Source organism: Gekko japonicus, unplaced genomic scaffold (assembly GCF_001447785.1).
Source record: "Gekko japonicus isolate JY-2015 unplaced genomic scaffold, Gekko_japonicus_V1.1 scaffold701, whole genome shotgun sequence".
NCBI classification, from domain to species: Eukaryota; Metazoa; Chordata; class Lepidosauria; order Squamata; family Gekkonidae; genus Gekko; species Gekko japonicus.
The window spans coordinates 540,904-559,708 of NW_015174294.1; the positions used below are offsets into that span (position 1 = coordinate 540,904).

The window sequence follows — 18,805 nt, forward strand, 5'->3', positions numbered from 1 at the left end:
TGGGGGTTTCCCCACCCCCTGGCCCGATTGGCAGCCCTACTTGCTTCCAGAATTTCCCCCTTTTGCTGAATCTCTGAATCCCTCATTTTGGATCCCCAGCTTCCTTTCAGTTTCACTTTGGATCTTTCCTTTGCCTCAGACCAGCTTCTTTTCACCCTTTGTTTCCCATTAGATTCCCCATTCACACCAGTAAGGTACAGCCAAGGGTATTATTGCTAGGACTGAGTTACTGTATTGCAATGCTGTTTCATATTTTTGCTCTCTCTTGCATTTCATATTTCTAGCCTTGCATCTTGTTAAAGGAATAAATATTCTGTTTTTTTTAGGTTCTCTATTTGCAATGCTGTTTCATATTTTTGCTCTCCCTTGCATTTCATATTTCTAGGCTTGCATCTTGTTAAAGGAATAAATATTATCTGTTTTTTTTAGGTTCTCTGTCTAAATTTTTCCTTCCTAATTACAGTGCTGTGTTAAACTGGGACCCAGATCCCAGGGATCAAACCATTCAATCACAAAATAATAACCACAGTGACACAGTCCACATGTATAGAGGATGCTTTGCATGTTAGGGGTTCGACACAGGTATTGATTTGGGTAACAGCATAGTTCTAGCCATGACAGGTGCTGGTTAACCAAGGTGCATGGATAAAAAAGTGCTAAATAACACAGCTTTTACTATTATTGCACACTAACCATATTGTCAATTGAAACATTTATTTTTCTTCACTTCAGCCTTTATCTCTCATGAAGTTTTTCTGACTACTGTTTTTTTACCTAATCATTCTCAATGCCCTTACATCTCAAGAACTGGGCCGAGAAACTGTAATAAAGAAAAGAAACTCCATTTATAGAGTTGATATGCTTTTTACAGGAAAATGTTCCCCCAAAAGCACTTATTCACCCCACTTACCCAAATGGAACTCATTCACAATTGTCCCCTGCTTTAATAGAACTTTGGTTCTGTAAGCTGTAACCTAAGAAGTATCTGAAATTCAGAATTCCACACAGACATGAATGCTTCAGTCCTAAACATGCTTGCATACTTTGGAAGAAAGTTCTGTTGAACTCAGTGGGGCCTACTTTTTATTAAAGTAGCCCTGTTAATAAAACACTGAATAGTCAATGAATCAACTTTGAAGTATTAGAAATTTGCACAAATTACCTCATATTCTTGGGAAAACTTCAAATTGTCATTAGCTTTCAGCCTTTCAATATGATCTGCAAGTTCCAAAATAGGTATTGGTGGATGGCTAGCCATACCTGTTAAAGAACAGAGAAATGAAAGAATTTAAAAATGATGACAGAGGGCACCTGAATCCCAGACTTAGAAAAGACAGCAGTTAGAATGGCTAGAAATGTGTAAATAGTAAAGATGTCATAAGGTGAAAGAAGCAGGCAGATAGTTTAGTCACTCAAAGCAAGACATGCTCTGGAGAGATGAGCTTTGAAGCCAAATTTCCAAAACATTAAAAATAAAAATAAAAATCACCAAGCATATTTCCAAAGCTAACATTCCTAGTGTAAAAGAAAAAAAAGTTATTATGCCAAGACTTAATGAGGTTAGCTAGGTGGGGAAAAATGATACAGTTAGACCTCATGTTGACCTTTGCTTTGGCTAATGACTCTTAATGTCATATCAACCCCCTTTTCCTGTGCTGTATGAAATGGAAACTGTGCTGGAATTAGGTGAACAAATGGTGCTGGGGAAGAAGCCATTTAAAGAAATCTAAAGAGTAAATAATAGTATTGACATAAAATAAAGTGAGTGAGGGAAACTAACTTGAAGAATGAAGGTTACCAGAGAAACTTGAACCTGCAAAAGGAAATGGCAAGAATAAATAAAAAAGAATGAAGAAAAGAGGGGAAAAACTATATGCAAATTAAAACAAAAAATGAAAAGCTTAGAAAGTGGTAAGTATATTTTGAGTGCTGGGGAAATGGCTAATATGAGTTTTCTAAATAAGATGAGGGAGGCAACCTAATGATTCTTTTAATATTTTACAAAGTTCAGGACATTCACATGCAATATGGATTGCCAGAGTAACATGCACACTGCTTACAGACAACAGTCAATAAAGACAAGATTAGACATCAGACATTTTGAGCTTCAAAAATGTTTTCACTAGTAGCAGATTGTAGAGGCAGGGGTTGTACAGAGTCAATTCAGCTGAACAACAACCTCTGGCTTATCCTAGTACCTCTGAAGAGATCACAACCCCAGTCCCTTTATCAACCCCCAGAAATTACCTACAATCTACTTCAGGTGTAAACATCTTTGTCTACCAATGGAAAAATAGTGAATACAGACAAGGCTTAAAGAAGGGATGGGAAAGATATAGGGGAAAGGACAGGGCAAAGGAGAAGGAGAGATATAAGGAAAAAGAAAAGGAGAGAGAAGATGTGGGGTCAACTAGCATGACCTGCCAGCTGCAGGTTTTAGCAAGCCCACTCTTGAGGGATATTGTTAATCAATCAATATGGATGGGTTTCTACCCACCCAAAAGGTTTTCCACTTATTTTTTATGTGCATGCCTAGAATAAACACAGAAATAGCTGGAAATTTTTGAACTAGTGAACCCCATGATGTGTTGAAATTCTAAAACAAAACCATGATTAAAAGGAAGGAGTGGGGGGCTCAAACTGGAAGCCACATTTTTCCACTGTGCAGGTTATTTTACCACCATGAATTTGAAGGGCATGTTTTCAGAAAGCTAGCTTGCAATTTGCTGCAGCACAGCTTCACATGACCTGGAAATGACAATATGATTCATTCATCAAATGCTTTTGCTACATTTTTACCTAGCTTGAAAAAGTCCATACGGAAGGACCAGCAGCATATCATTCAAATCTTGTTTATGGCAGAAAAAATACTATTGTGCACTATTGTGTAGCCAAAGTAATTACATACACAATAGTCTTTTGATTGTGTAGTCTACAAATTTATATTGTAAGACCTAGTGAACCAGAGAAAGCATACAGATATTGTGGAAACTATTTCTTGCAAGGAAAAGTTATTCAAGCTAGTAATATTTGTTACTTGAAATATTTTTTGTCTCCCACTTGATCACATGCAACATTTAAGCTGAGTGATCTTTTCTTTAAAAAAATTGTTACCAGAAACCAAATTTATCTGATCCAGATCGAGCACCCCAGTGAAATCTATAAAGTAAATAAAGCACAAGAATGCTAGGCGTATTCAGAAATGGAAGTTGAATGATGGAACATCTAAAACAGTGACTGAACAGAGAAAATAATAGAGACAAAGATGTTTAGACCTTTTCGAGCGAATCGTGGGAGAGAGTTATTATCATATAAGGACTGAGTGGTAGTTTGGCTAGAGAGGGAAGACACAGAGCCAATCAGGGAGGCGTAGGGGACTGAATTACTGCTCAAAGCTGTAAAAAGTAAAGCCAATTGGAAATGGGAAACAAATTAGTAAGCAGTAGAAGACCATCATAATCAGTCAGTTACACAAAGACAAATGTATAATATTGCATGCACAATCTTTCTTTGCACTCAGTATGGGAAGAATAGGTTGGAATATGCAACCATCCTAATATACCAACATTAGAGAGCCATACAGCCAAATGAATCTTGCTAAATTCATGGGCCATGACACTGTAGGATAGGATCTTAATGTGACAGCCATATGACTGGAATTTAATTATTATTTAAAACATAAGAGTTGGTCCAGGGACTCACTTTGGGGAGTACTTCTCGGAAGAAAACTTTGTCCATCTCTGGAACCCTCCCCACTGAGAGCTCCCATCATGTAGAAGTTATCAACAATAATTATGCCTTTTTGAAAGCAAGCATTAATTCACTGTGGGTTTAGCTGGTCTTATTAACAGATCCCTACTTGGAGAAGTATCCAATCCAAGAGTTAGTGTAGTTTTGCATCATGTATTTTTATCAACATCCATCTGAGGTTAAACATCTGAGGTTTATCTAAAGATGGCATAAAATCTTTTGGATTTATTTATTAGCAGAAGAAATTCAAAGAAAACATCTAGAAGTCACCATCTGGTTAATATTGCAGTAGCATTCTTATTTATGATGGAGCGCCTTTCAATAAAGCTTCAAGTACTCTAATAAAAGGAAATAACTATAATTGTACACTTTTATGCCCATCAGATAATCTTCCATTTAAAGTCTTATCTATGGATTATTTGAGAAACACAGTATCCACAGATAAATAGTATTGTTTATATGTACCAATTTTTAATTTTTAAAATTATGGTACATTTTAAGAATAAGTAATGTTCCTCAGGGTATGCAGAGGGTCCTGACTAACCATCACATCAAACTAACTCGAAATTTGAAAGTAAAACATTCTGCAGAAGGCATCATGCTATTTCATCTCAAAATATTATGCCAAATAGTGAGAAAGTTAATTTTATGGATCTCCAATGCAGAACGCAAACTTTTTCTGATACATATTCACATCATTTAGGTATGCTAGGAAAATGTATTAACAAACACATATAGACAGAGTAGATGGGAAGCCTTCCTACATGCTAGTAATTCATAAGGAACAACATGCTAATGACTACTCTTTTTCCTCCATTGTATCAAAAAAGGGGGAAAAAGAAATTACACATAGAAATGTAAGGCACAACTAACTCAAGTCAAAGAGCAACAAGAACATGCATGTTTGTCTCAAATTTCATCGGCAACCAGCCCTTGAGTTTAAGTATAATGAGGAGAGTTCACAAAAGAACTGTACTATTTATTTCCATAAAAACTAAACATTGCCTCACGGTTTTTTGTAAAGAGTGTAGGAATTGGTATTATTAACATAAAAAGAAACTATGCTACATGCAATAATGTAAAGGCACAACAGTGAGAGCCGGTAAAATTCATGCTACCAGTGAAAGAGATAACACACCTTCACTGTAAGTGCAGTTAAATGTTCACATTTGCTCAGCTACCACAGTACAATCCTGTACAGTTACTCAAGTCTAAACCTATTGAAATTATAGCGTGTAGACTGGAGTAGCTTTGCACAGAGCTGCGTTATAACTTGATATCATAAGAACACATCAAATACAGATTAATTGCTGAGTCACACTTCACAGATGTAAGTACAGACCAGCATCTCTTGGTGAACACCATGCCATATGAATAGAGGAACGAAGATACAGGGATAGACAAGGAAAGCCAATATTCATTTCCACTGCCTGCTATTTATCTGCCAAGAGTTTACAGACTTCACACTTCAAAATGCCAGCGATTACTGCTTTTACTGGTGTAGAGAAGCGGGTTAGGACACATTGGACCACAACTTGGAAGGCAGCACTGCATATGAACATGAACCTGGAAAACTCATTTCCAATTCTGGATTGTTAAAATGGAATTAAATGAATCTTTCTCCTCATTTTATCTTTGTGGAGACATCTCTGCTTAACAGATTCAAGTGACTCAAAGTGACTGTAGTTGAGATTTCCTTACTTCCATCAATTTGAAGCAACCTTGTGTGTTTAATATAGTTCATGCAGTTAGTTTCAAATGTGCTCAAAATGTGAATGCTCCTTGCTTATAATCCTCTCATAAATGTATCAAAGTCTAAATTTTAGAACTAAATTAATAAAAATAAAACAAAACAGAAAAAGTCAGGACATCAATTTTCATACAGGAAACACATTAAGGTAAGTTTCCACTTGTGATCACTGGTAGCCAGACACTTATCCAGTGGTTCTCATTTTTTTTGGCACAATTTAGAACACATCCATCAATTTGAGCTACAATAAGATACTACCACAAGGATTAGAAATTTATAACATTTACATTATTTCTGTCTGAAACATGGAAAAGTATGAATAATTTGAACAGGATGGATACAGCAGATTACGTGCCCAAATGTCATATTCTTATGCTACAGACAAATTTTTGAGCTTCAGGAATATAGATTTAATACCCTAATTACATTGTTGTCAGATCCATAGCTATGGTGGGGCCTCTTGGGAACCGCCCCCTGACTTCCTCCCAAGGCCCCCTGACCTTTGGGAAGAAGAGGGGGGAAGGGCACAAGCACCTGCACTCCAAGCTATGAACTTGCAGCTAGAAGTGCAGGCACGTGGTCCCCACTTCTCCCCCAAAGCATTTAAAGGGTTCCTTTAAATGCTTTGGGGGAGAAGCGGGGCTGCACACAAATTTCAGTGCCTCCTGACTTTTTAAAAGGCCCCCCAAATTAAAAAGTCCTGACTATGAGCCTGATTGTTGTGCATCTTGACTACATTCCCTGGCCAACCACAGGAAACAGGAGAGGGACTATTACAATGGGGAGGTGCAAAGATTTCACTTGCTACTGTTGCCAGTCCTGTTTTGACCAATCCTGCTTTCCACTAGTTGCTCTTGGCACTTCTTAAACCAGCAGATAGAAAGAGGCAGGTCTAGAAGAATAAATATTGGCTATAAATACATCACCACTTCTAATCTCTGGATCTGTGCATCATGTCAAACAATTAGCCAAGCTGAGAGCAAAGGCTATAGGGTTTCCTACAACCTGACATTGGATATTAGCATTGATTGACACTAATGTGGATACAAAGACCTGTGAGAGGAGCTGGATCTTGAAGGCTACTTTTCCCTTCAGAGTGTGAATGATTAATCTAAAAGAAAATGGCTTGGTCTGAGAGGGAACTGTTAACTACTGGGCAGTATAGGTAAGTGAAGTAATCTTACTCATATGCTTAGATGGATCTTACTGTGTTTTGTTCCTTTGTTTTGTCCGCTGCTGAAAGATATGATACAGCCCTCAAACTGCTAATGTTTGATAAAGAATTTCCCACATAAATGTAAGTACTGCAATTTGAGGCTATTTACTTGCTTGTGTTCCAAATATCTTTGCAGAAGGTGGTGGTTCCTTATTATTATTATTGTTGTTGTTGTTATTAGTTCAATTTGTACCCTGCCCTCCCCGGAAACAGGCCCAGGGTGGCTGAGATAAAGATAAATATTTAATTACACTCAGCTTCCACACTTTATTTCCAAGTGGGAACAAGGGGTCAATATTTAGGAATTCTAAACCCTATTCTCCTAAACTTCAAGAAAATTGATGCATCCTGGAGATACGTCTATGGAAAGCCACTAACATAAAACCATCATTTTAGTTTTTTAATTAAATCTTGGGGGACAGTCAACAGGAGATGAAATGTCTCTAGTTCGGGATGACTCAACTCTAAAAGAAGAAGAGAAGAAAAGAAAAGATTGGATTTATACCCTGTCCTTCACTACCCAAAGGAGTCTCAGAGCAGCTTTCCCTTCCCCTCCCCCACAACAGACACCCTGTGAGGTAGGTGGGGCTGAGACAGCTCTCAGAACATAAGAACATAAGAGACACCAATGTTGGATCAGGCCAAAGGCCCATCCAACACTCTGTGTCACACAGTGGCCAGAAATACCAGTGCCATCAGGAGGTCCACCAGTGGGGCCAGGACATTAGAAGCCCTCCCACTGTTGACCCCCCAAGCACCAAGATGACAGAGCATCACTTGACCCAGAGCCCCTATCTATACCTTGTGGCTAATAGCCACTGATGGACTTCTGCTCCATATGCTTATCTAATTCCCTTTTGAAGCCGTCCATGCTTGTAGCCACCACCACTTCCTGTGGCAGTGAATTCCATGTGTTAATCACTCTTTGGGTGAAGAAGTACTTCTTTTTATCCGTTCTAACCCGACCGCTCAGCAGTTTCATGGAGTGCCCACGAGTTCTTGTATTGTGAGAAAGGGAGAAAAGTACCTCTTTCTCTACCTGCTCTATCCCATGCATAATCTTATAAACCTCAATCATGTCACCCCTCAGTCGTCGTTTCTCCAAGCTAAAGAGCCCTAAGCGCCTTAACCTTTCCTCATAGGGAAAGTGTTCCAACCCCTTTATCATTCGAGTTGCCCTTTTCTGCACTTTTTCCAAAGCTATAATATCCTTTTTAAGGTGTGGTGACCAGAACTGCACACAGTATTCCAAATGAGGTCGCACCATTGATTTATATAGCGGCATTATGATATTGGCTGATCTGTTTACAATACCCTTCCTAATAATCCCCAGCATAGCATTGGCCTTCTTTATTGCAGTCACACACTGTCTCGACATCTTCAGTGAGTTATCTACTACAACTCCAAGATCTCTCTCTTGATCAGTCTCTGCCAGTTCAGACCCCATCAACGTGTATTTATAGTTAGGATTTTTGGCTCCAATGTGCATCACCTTGCACTTGGCCACATTGAACCCCATTTGCCATGTTGACGCCCACTCGCCCATCCTTGACAGATCCCCTTGGAGTGCCTCACAATCCTCACTGGTTTTCACCACCCCGAACAACTTTGTATCATCCGCAAATTTAGCCACTTCACTGCTTACTCCCATCTCCAAATCATTAATGAACAAGTTAAAAAGCAGTGGACCAAGTACTGATCCCTGTGGTACCCCACTGCTTACACCCCTCCACTGGGAGAACTGCCCATTTATACTCACTCTCTGTTTTCTATTAATTAGCCAGTTTTTGATCCATAAAAGGACTTGTCCTTTTATCCCATGATTTTTGAGCTTGCTTAGGAGCCTTTGATGAGGAACTTTATCAAAAGCTTTCTGGAAGTCAAAGTAAACAATATCTATTGGATCCCCCTTGTCCACATGTTTGTTCACCCCCTCAAAGAACACTAACAGGTTAGTGAGACAAGATCTTCCCTTATAGAAACCGTGCTAAGTCTGCCTCAATAGGTTTTGTGCCTATGTGCCTACTAATTCTTTCCTTAATAATGGTTTCCACCAATTTATCCGGTATCGACGTCAGACATCAGACTGACTGGCCTGTAATTTCCCGGATCTCCTCTGGAACCCTTTTTAAAGATGGGAGTGACATTAGCTACCTTCCAATCCTCATGAATGGAGGCAGATTTTAAGGAAAGATTACATATTTTTGTCAGGAGATCCACAAGTTCACATTTGAGTTCTTTCAGATCTCTCGGATGTATGCCATCTGGGTCTGGTGATTTCTCAGTTTTTAAGTTGTCTTAAAAACTGATAAACAGTACTTTAGAGAACTGTTCTTGAGGAACAGCTCTGAAAGAACTTGTGACTGACCCAAGGTCACACCAGCAGCTGCATGTGGAGGAGTGGGGAATCAAACCCAGTTCTCCCAGATTAGAGTCCACACTCCTAACCACTACAGCAAAATGGCTCTAAGAAATGAAGGGATAGCTGTTCTAGAGAGAAATGGATCAGGAGTTGCCAGTGAGAGAGTCACAGGCAATATCAACTGCCTGAAAAGATCTAGAGGTCACAGGAGTAAGGTTGCAGGCCTAACGTGTCTGGGAAATTACAGATGTTTATATAACAATGCTAGAAGTGTAAAATGGAGGAGCTGGGATGTTTAGTGGCAGAGGAGAACATAGACATTGTGGGCATTTCAGAAACTTGGTGGGACGAGATAATCAGTAGGATACAGTGATTTCTGGATATGAATTATAGGGAGGGAAGGGTCAGAGATGGAGTGTCCCTGTATGTCAGAGAGGGTATACAGTAAAATTGAGAATGTAAGAGAAATAGATTCACTTACAGAAATGCTATAGGTGGAAATTGTTTGCCCAAAAGGAAGTTTAACTCTGGAAGTTTATCACCCACCAGATCAAAGTTTAGAGGATGATTAAAAAAATAATTAATGAAAGCGGTTAGATGAAGTAACTATTGTGACATCCTTGCTTATTGGGGAGAACGTTTCTCCTGTAAAACACACTCTGTGTACATGAACTTGGTAGATTTCTGCTACCACCAGAAATTAAAAATTCCAGATCTCTCTATTTTGGCTTCAGAGGACTATGTGGCCCTGAGAAAGGACTGTTCTGATTTCTGGGATAAGTTTAAACAAATAATGATTTATTTAGAAGAAGAAGGAGAGATTGGATTTATACCCTGCCCTTCATTTGGAGTCTCAGAGCGGCTTACAAACTCCTTTCCCTTCCCCTCCCCACAACAGACATCCTGTGAGGTGGGTGGGGCTGAGAGAACTCTGACACAAACTGCTCTTTTTCAAGGACAGCTGTGCCAGAGCTTGCGACTGACCCAAGGTCACATCAGCAGGTGCAAGTGGAGGAGTGGGGAATCAAACCCGGTTCTCCCAGATTAGAGTCCGCACACTTAACCACTACACCAAACTGGCTCTCCAGTATTAAAGAACAAAATAGGTTTCTGGGTATGCTTGAACTGTTGTTGAAGATATATATAACTGACAAGGCTTGGCGTCACACACACATATACCAAAGCTCAACTCTGACAGGCTTATCTCCCTCTATTGCTCATATAGCCACACAGGCTGAACTTTCTCTCTCATAGCCACACAGGCTAAACTAAACTCCAACTGCTTCCTCTGTCATACAGACTCTCACACAAAACTCTCCACACTCGTCTCTTCATGAACACTGAATCACCTCAGAGACATCTCTCCTCCCACACTCTCAATCATCAGCCAATCACAACACACTTATCTCCCTCTATCACTCTCCTTACATTACTGCAGTCACACTGAACATTTAAAGAAACACACACACCAAAACATAAAATCATTACAACTATGTTGTGATTTTAACTACTCACACACTGGCTGAGTTCAGACTGGCAATTTGCAGCGGGAGCCAGTCGTGGCAAAAAAGCCCCGGAATAACCTGTTCCACGTTTTCCCGGTCACACGGGGCCGACAGATGCGGGAGCATACCAGCAGGAGGCGCTTGGGAGCATTCAGACTGCTGGCCCGGAGGCGCGACTGTAAACGGCTTTTTCCTCTATGTGTGTATGGGCGCATATGCACTCATGCACATAAGCGCATCCGGCCAATTTGGGGTGGACCCCATTGTGCTGGCACCACATTGGGCGGTAGGGCGGTAGAGCGGAGCACAGCCAATCCGGTTGCTGCTGCCTTATGCGCAGAAACACCCGGCGCACACTGTAGAAGCGAGTTGCTCCCGGCTTTTCGGCTTTGCGTTCACACTTCCGGGAAACGGAATAATGTGGGATAAAGGCGCTCTCTGGGATTTGCTACCACTTTTGTCAGGTATGTTTTTAACGCGGGAGCAAAGTGGAACAGCACGGGTTGCCTACGGGTGGGGAATGCCAGGCAGATGTGCCTGTGTGAACGGCCCCTTTAATCCACTTGGGAAACGTTGCTGAAACTGGCAAATTGCCAGGCTGAACGTGGCCACTGATTGGGTCAATATGTGTTCAAGTCAAGAAAAAGAGATTGGGTTTCAAGATACTCTCAATGACTGTGCCGTGGAGCAGATGGTTATAGAACCTACCAGGGTGGAGGCTGTCCGGGTCCCGGGACTCGGGACGCACCCCTCACCCCCCAGGACCTCTGGAGCACCCCCTTACCCACCAAAGAGCCAGGCCGGTGGCCAGAGACAGGTGGACCTCCAGAGGACCCGCGGGGCCTGGCAGCAGAGCAGCAAGGCAGAGCAGACCAGAGGACACCAAGCAAGGAAGAGCCAGCAGGACACGCTCGGCCGAGGGACAGGGCACATTGGGGAAGCCCCAGGAGAAGTGCCCATTCCAGCCCCGAATGGAGGAAGGAAGCAGCGGAGATGTGGCCCAAAGTGGCGCTGTGGACCGACGCAGGCACGGTGGAGCTCCCAACAGCGAAGACGCCACCCGACCCAGCCGACAACACCTGTCCTGACATGCCCATGGATGAGGAGAACGTTGGAGTCCTTAAAGGGGGCTGGGAAGAGGGGAGTGTCGGCGGGGCCGGTGGGTGGCACTGGAAGCAGAACCAGGGAATAAAAGGAGGGGAAGCCGAGGAGCTGAGGAGGAATAGGACAGGCTGGCTAAAGAGTGCGGTGACCATCTGGGACAGAGAGAGAGCGAGAACCGGACAGAGTGGTCATCTCCTGGGACCCAGCCATGCCCCTGCTGACAGAGGGACAGCCGGGGTGACACTGAACCTCATCCCCTGTCATACTGAGGCCCCTCAGGACACCTCCCTTATGAACTGATATCTGCTCCCAGGACCACTACACCTTCCAGTGACAGGAAGGCACCACGGCCACGGGTGGCGGGGCCGCCAGGGAGGCGGTTGAGCTTGACAGAGGTGATCCTGAACTTGGTCCTAAGTAATGCTCAAGACCTAATGAGAGATGTAAATGTGGTAGCACCAGTTGGGAACAGTGACCATAATGCTATTAAGTTTAACATTTCTGTAAATACGGAGTTGCCCCAAAATACCAACACAACCACATTTAACTTTATAAGGGGTAACTTCTCTAAAATGAGGGGGATTGTGAAGAAGAAACTGAAAGGAAAGGTAAGGAGGATCTAAATCTCTTCAGGAAGTTTGAAGACTATTTAAAACTATAATCCTGGAAGCTCATATAAAATGTATACCACAGGTTAGGAAAGGTATGAATAGGTATAAAAAAAGGTCTGTATAGTCAACGAATAAAGTAATGGAAGTAATAAAAGGTAAGAAGCATTCCTTTAAGAGGTTGAAGGCTACTTAGAGTGAAGGCTACTCAGAGTGAGGGAGCACAGGCTTTGGCAAATAAAATGCAAGCCAGTGATCAGACAGGCAAAAGGGACTATGAGGAACATATTGCAAAAACAAACAAACACATAAAGACCAACAATAAAAATTTCTTCAAATACATTAGAAGCAGAAAACCAGGCAGGTAGGCAGTGGGGCCATTAGATGACCAAGGGGTTAAAAGGATTACTAAAGATTATAGGGAATTGGCAGAGAAGCTAAATACATTTTTTTTGCCTCTGTCTTCACTGTACAAGGTGGGAGATGTTTGCCCCCTTCAGAGAGGTGTTGAAAGATCTGAGTCAGACTGAAGTGACAAAAGAGGAGGTCCTATGCCTGATGGAAAAATTAAAAACTGGCATATCACCAGGCCCAGATGGCATACATCCAAGAGTTCTGAAAGAACTCAAATGTGAACTTGTGGTAAAGGTAAAGGTTCCCTTGCTCGAAAGCTGGTCGAATCTGACTCTAGGGTTGCGGTGCTCATCTCCGTTTCAAAGCCGAAGAGTCTGCGCTGCCCGAAGACGTTTCCGTAGTCATGTGGCCGGCTTGACTAAACACCAAGGTGCACAGAACGCTGTTACCTTCCCACCGAAGTGGTACCTATTTATCTACTTGTAATTTCTTGCTTTCGAACTGCTAGGCTGGCAGGAGCTGGAACTAGAGACGGGAGCTCACTCCGTCATGTGGCAACCCGAGTCTCGAACTGCTGAACTACTGACCTTCCACAGCCTGCAGTTCAGCGTCTTAACCACTTGAGCTACCCCAGCTCCTGTGGATCTCCTGACAAAAATACACGATCTATCACTAAAATCTGTCTCCTTTCCCAAGGACTGGAAGGTAGCTAATGTAACCCTCATCTTTACAAAAGGTTCCAGACGAGATACGGAAAATTATAGGCTGCTCAGTCTAACGTTGATACTGGGTTAAGTTGGTGGAATCCGTTATTAAACTAATAGGCACATTGATGAACAAAAGCTATTGAGAAAGAACCAGAATGAATTCTGTAAGGGAAGATCTTGTCTCACTAACCTTTTAGAGTTCTTTGAAGGGGTAAACAAACATGTGGACGAGGGTGACCTAGTAGCACTGCACCTCAAAAAAGATATCACAGTATTGGAAAAAGTGCAAAAAATGGCAACTAAAATGATTAAGGGGATGGAACACCTTCCCTATGAAGAGAGATTAAAGAGGTTAGGGCTGTTTAGCTTGGAGAAACGACAATTGAGGGGTGACATGATAGAGAAGGTAGAGAAAGAAGTCTTTTTCTCCCTTTCTCACAATACAAGAACTCATGGGCACTCAGTGAAAGTAATGAGCAGTAGATTAAGAACAGATAAAAGTATTTCTTCACCCAAACAGTAATTAACACATGGAATTAACTGCCGCAGGAAGTGGCAGCGGTTACAAGCATAGACAGCTTGAAGAGGGAACTGGATAAACCTATGGAGCAGAGGTCCATCAGTGGGGCAGTAGTATTCTTGGTGTTTGGGGGGCAACAGTGGGAGGGCTTCTGGAGTTCTGGGCTCTGCTGGTGGACCTCCTGAGTGGGTTTTGGCTGCTGTGTGACACACACTGTTGATGGGCCATTGGCCTTATCCAACATGGCTTCTCTTATATTCTTATGATTCTTTGAAAGCCAAAGTGTCTCCTTCAAGTACTTTTCACTCATTTAAAATTGTTGTGAAGGCTTTCTTATATCTCCTTTCTGTTTAATACAAGAACATTTAAGATTTGCTTGCAGAAATAACTATTTTCATCCTGTATTTTCTAGGAAATTTACTACAGAAGAGCAAGAAAATGTCTTGCTATCCTTTGTTTCATAATAGCCATAAACTGAAATCTCTTGGGGAAATTGGATTTTTTTCATACTGGCTCTGATAAAATTTGGCAAGATGCAACTTTCTTTCTGGTATATGGATCCATCAAAGAAGTATACATTGGTAGGAATGTACATATGGAAACAAAATCTTGTTCTCAGCAGCAAAACACATACTGCCAAACAGAGTAACATTTAAGCTACATCTTAAATTGGGTCCTTTACACAAAGTAGTAATTATGCAGATAAGATTGCATTTCCCCTTCATATTTCGACATTTTCTTAGTAGTCGTGAAAACCTGTTGTATTCTTGTGGTATTTTTTTTTAAACTGGATTAATTTAGTTCTGGTGTATTTTACAGATGTTTTAACATTTATTTTCAGTTTCAAAACCCCAGTGTCTGACATGGGTTCTTCCCATTATGATATAAAATAAATAAATAAATAAAAATTCCCATGGGATTTTTAGGCACTGTCGCTGAAACAAAAGAGGTGTACAAATATCTCATTACAATTTCTTTTTGAATGCTGCTAACTATTCTTTATCAGTGATATTTCTGATTCTGTTGTTTGTTGCATCACTATTTAGTTTCAACTGAGACAAAAGCCATAAATTTTTATAATACTATTCCTATATAAGATTGTGGGTATTCATGTGGCAGTGTAGTCCAGTCTGGAGTAACTCTGTTTAGGATTGCACAATGTCCCCGCATTAAAAAAACAGTGAATTGTCCAGGATGCTTGAGTTTATGGGCTTGATCAGATATGTGGAGTCTATTTACCTTCTCTAAGCAGCCTCCCCTATGTCCATTACAAAAATTGGTATGATGTGGATTGTACATATTTACAATAATATTATGTATATCTTTGAATGGGGAAATAGTTTTCTCAGCTGGTAAAATCATGGTAAAACTGCTTGTCCTGCAAGCTGCATCTGTAAGTAGTCTGGCTCACACTAGGGTTTCGTCAAATGATCCCATGCACTGAAGGGGATCATGTGGAGACAAAGCTGGATTACATGTGGTCTACAGTTCAGAAATAATCATATTGTGGTGTTAGTATAAAAGGAATTTTATCTAATACTCAGACACTTATTAGCCACAAATAAGTTGGAGGAATGTGCTCATAAAGGTTTTCTTAACACTGTGAAACAAATCTGGGCATATTGCAGTATCTGTACAATCCCAAAAAGAATGAGTTTTCAAGTTTTGAAGTTATATTTTAATTAACAGAATGTGTTCATTCTAGAACACTTTAAAAATCCTCTTTTAAAAATCTTTGGTTCTCGAATCTTAGTAACCTCAGTAAAGTAAGAATTTTATGTTTTAAGGCTGAGATCACACACACTCAATAATCCACTTTCCTCTTTACAACTGGATTTTTACTGTGTGAACTGGCAAAATCCAGTTAGAAAGTGCATTGAAAGTGGATTATTTAGTGTATGTGATCGCAGTATACTATTATCAAGCATTTCTGTTCACTAACATCCCTGGAACTTGCATGTACTTCAGAAGAAGCATTTTGTACACCCCAAAGAGGATGAATGTGCAGGATTCCAGTAAGTATAGACCTGAATAATTCTCAAAGGTATTCTAAACACAACACTGAGAAAATGAATAACCAATATTTAGAGAGCAATCCTAAGCAGGTCTACTCAGAACACTACTGAGATCTATTACTCCTAAGAAAATGCTCCTTACCTTAGTGCTCTTTTAAAAGAAAGCTGGAAACAATTTGCCAGCTGCCCTTTCCTACTTATCCACCCTGGCCCCTGCCACACGGCAGGGAAACGGCGCTTGAAGGCGCGGCTTTTAAAAGCCGCGCCAACTTTGACACGGCGCGGCGGGATCCCACGGATCCCCCGGCCGCGCCGCCGTTTCTCCCCAGCGCGATCAAACGCCGGGGAGAAAACACGGCCCTAACCGGGGGCCGGCCGAACTGCGCATGTCCGAGCATGCGCAGTTTGGCTCCGGGCCGGGGTTGTGCCGGCGCAAAGTTGCGCCGGCGATCAAACGCCCGGGAAGAAGCGCCTCTTCCGTTTGAACCACCCAGGTAGGTGGTTCGGTTTGAGGCGGCTTTGGGCGGGGAAGGGGCAGTTCGGCCACGGAAGCAATACGCTTCCCAGATGTTGTGGTGTGATCGCGCCGGTTTGAGCCGGCTCCGAACTGTCCCGCTCCCGGCCCAAATCGGCTAGTGTGAACGGGACCCCTGAAAACCTTTTGTAACTGCAAACTAAATCTATCAAATATAGTGGCTTTGTGTGAAGGGAGGGAGGAAGTTACATTATGAAGGAGTGGAGGGCTGAAGAGTGAGAAGCAAGACATACTACAACAGAGAGGTAACTAGTAGTTCTAGTGTCCCTTGTAACCTCCTTGAGCCCTTGTAATGCTTTTTAGCAGGCAAGGAACATGTTGCTATTGTGAGTAATTTTCTTTTTCTCGTCTCTTCCATGTAGGATGTTTTTATCAAGCTTGCGTGTTAAAGAAACTCTGCTAAAGTTAATGGGTGTGTGTTTGGGGGAGGAGAAGTAGATTCCCCCAGCTCTTTTAGTATGCCCTGTCGTGTCCAATGGACATTTTTGTCAGTACAAAGAACAAAGGATTGACACATTCAAGATTAATTAATATAGAAAATGGCAGTACTTGTCATATATACTACAAAAATGTTTGAGTCTTTTGTAATCTATTTAGTTTTTTTGGAAATCCTACAGCACCTCCCCCTGACATTATGGAGTCATTTTAAGTTTTAGTCCCAAGTGATGTCAGCATGCCAGTCCCTCCCCCAAATTGCTCCCAGGTGCTGCAGCCTGACAACCCTAGGTGGAGCCTTGGACCGGAAAACTTTGTTCCACTCCAAACTGACTTCCATCATCACACATCACCTTTAATTCTCCTTCTTCAGCCTCTCTGCCAGCAGATTTACTTTTCAAACATTCTGTACCACCTTTATGTCCTTCACCAAGTTGTCCTCGGCCCTCAGTTCTCCCACCACACTGGAGCTACCCTTCAGTGGCTTTATCAAACAGCCCTGTCATCCTCCTCAACCCCCCGTCATTGAATTCCTCTCTCTCTGTCCTCTTTCTCCATCTTCTTACTACTTGACTCAGCAGTTCTCCCTTCTTCTACGGACCCATGCCAGCCTTTAAGGCTCCTCTCCCTGTTTGCCCACATTGAGATACTTACCACACAAGGTGGATTAATTTTTTTTTTAATGTAGGGTTGCCAGACAGTGCCTCACAACTGGTGAGGGGGTTGTGGGGGGGGGCAGCATCTGAAAAATTAAAAGGAAAAGTAAGGCCTTGTCTACTTATAGAAAGTTCTTACCATAGAGTTCCAGGAGATTCCTAGAGCTACCCAGAAGTGACGAAACATAGCTCTAGGAATTGCTGGAAACTCTATGGTAGAACTGGAAGTTCTTACCATGGAGTTTCCAATGATTTCTAGAGCTACCCCTTGTCACCTTTTGGTAGCTCTAGGAATTCCCAGGAACTCTGTAGTAAGAACTTTCTCTAAGTAGATGAGGCCTTATTTTTCTTTTAAATTTTTCCTTCACCGACCATCCAGCAGCAGCAGGCAACCGGATAGCGAATAACCTGCCCTCACCAGGGGATTGGCAGCCCTATTTCTATGTAACTGCAAAGTATTCTTTTGGACTGGTCATAAATGGCTGATTTTGCTGCTGATACTATGGGTACAATTATAATCTGAATCCAGTTTAAATTCCTCCCCTATGTTTTCACCTATCTTCTAAAAGCAATAAAAATCACACTATTGGTTTAAAATTGCCTCCCCTTCATTTCCCTCAATATCTTTTCAAAAACACAAACATATACACAGGCTTAAAAGATTCTGCAACGTGGATCAGAATCTGCATGCTTAAAAGCTACACATGCAGACTCTTTCTTTCTGATAATAGGGCAGTGAAAATTGAGCATCTTTCTGAGGTTTCTTTAAACGTGTGAGCTCAAAGGAGGGAAACTACCCATTATACGGAGCTAAACTTACAGAAAAACAGATTGCTTTTTAGAAACTGCTACTAAATCCTTAAATGAACCAATTGAGGGTTGCCAACCTCCAAGTGAGGCCTGAAGATTTCCTGGATTTACAACTGATTTTGAGATGACAGAGATCAGTTCCCCTGGAGAAAACAGCTGCTTTGGAGGGTGGACTTTATGACATTATACCCTGCTGACATCCTTCTTCTCCCCACCCCCAAATCTGCAGGAATTTCTTAAACCAGAGCTGGCACCCCTAACCATTATCATCAACTCTTTTCTTTCTTACTGCTCTTAAGAGAATTCACAATTCATAGATACACAGATACATACATATATAAAACAGCGGTTAAAACAAACATGAAGGAGCATCAATAACAGAAAGCCAAGAGACACAACAAAGTCTTAACCCATGGGTGAAAGGACAATGATAGAGAAGAAGAAGAAGAAGAAGAAGAAGAAGAAGAAGAAGAAGAAG

The 18,805-nt window shown here is 41.6% G+C and overlaps 1 protein-coding gene across 1 annotated transcript in view; it reads right to left on the reverse strand.

The window, feature by feature from the left end:
* The window catches only part of PTPRD (protein tyrosine phosphatase, receptor type D), a 260,249-nt gene that overhangs the window by 128,172 nt on the left and 113,272 nt on the right, over positions 1 to 18,805 (reverse strand). The window contains exon 24 of the mRNA XM_015424064.1: positions 1,163 to 1,260. Within this exon, the coding sequence (XP_015279550.1) occupies positions 1,163 to 1,260 (98 nt within the window). The remainder of the gene's footprint in view (positions 1 to 1,162; positions 1,261 to 18,805) is intronic.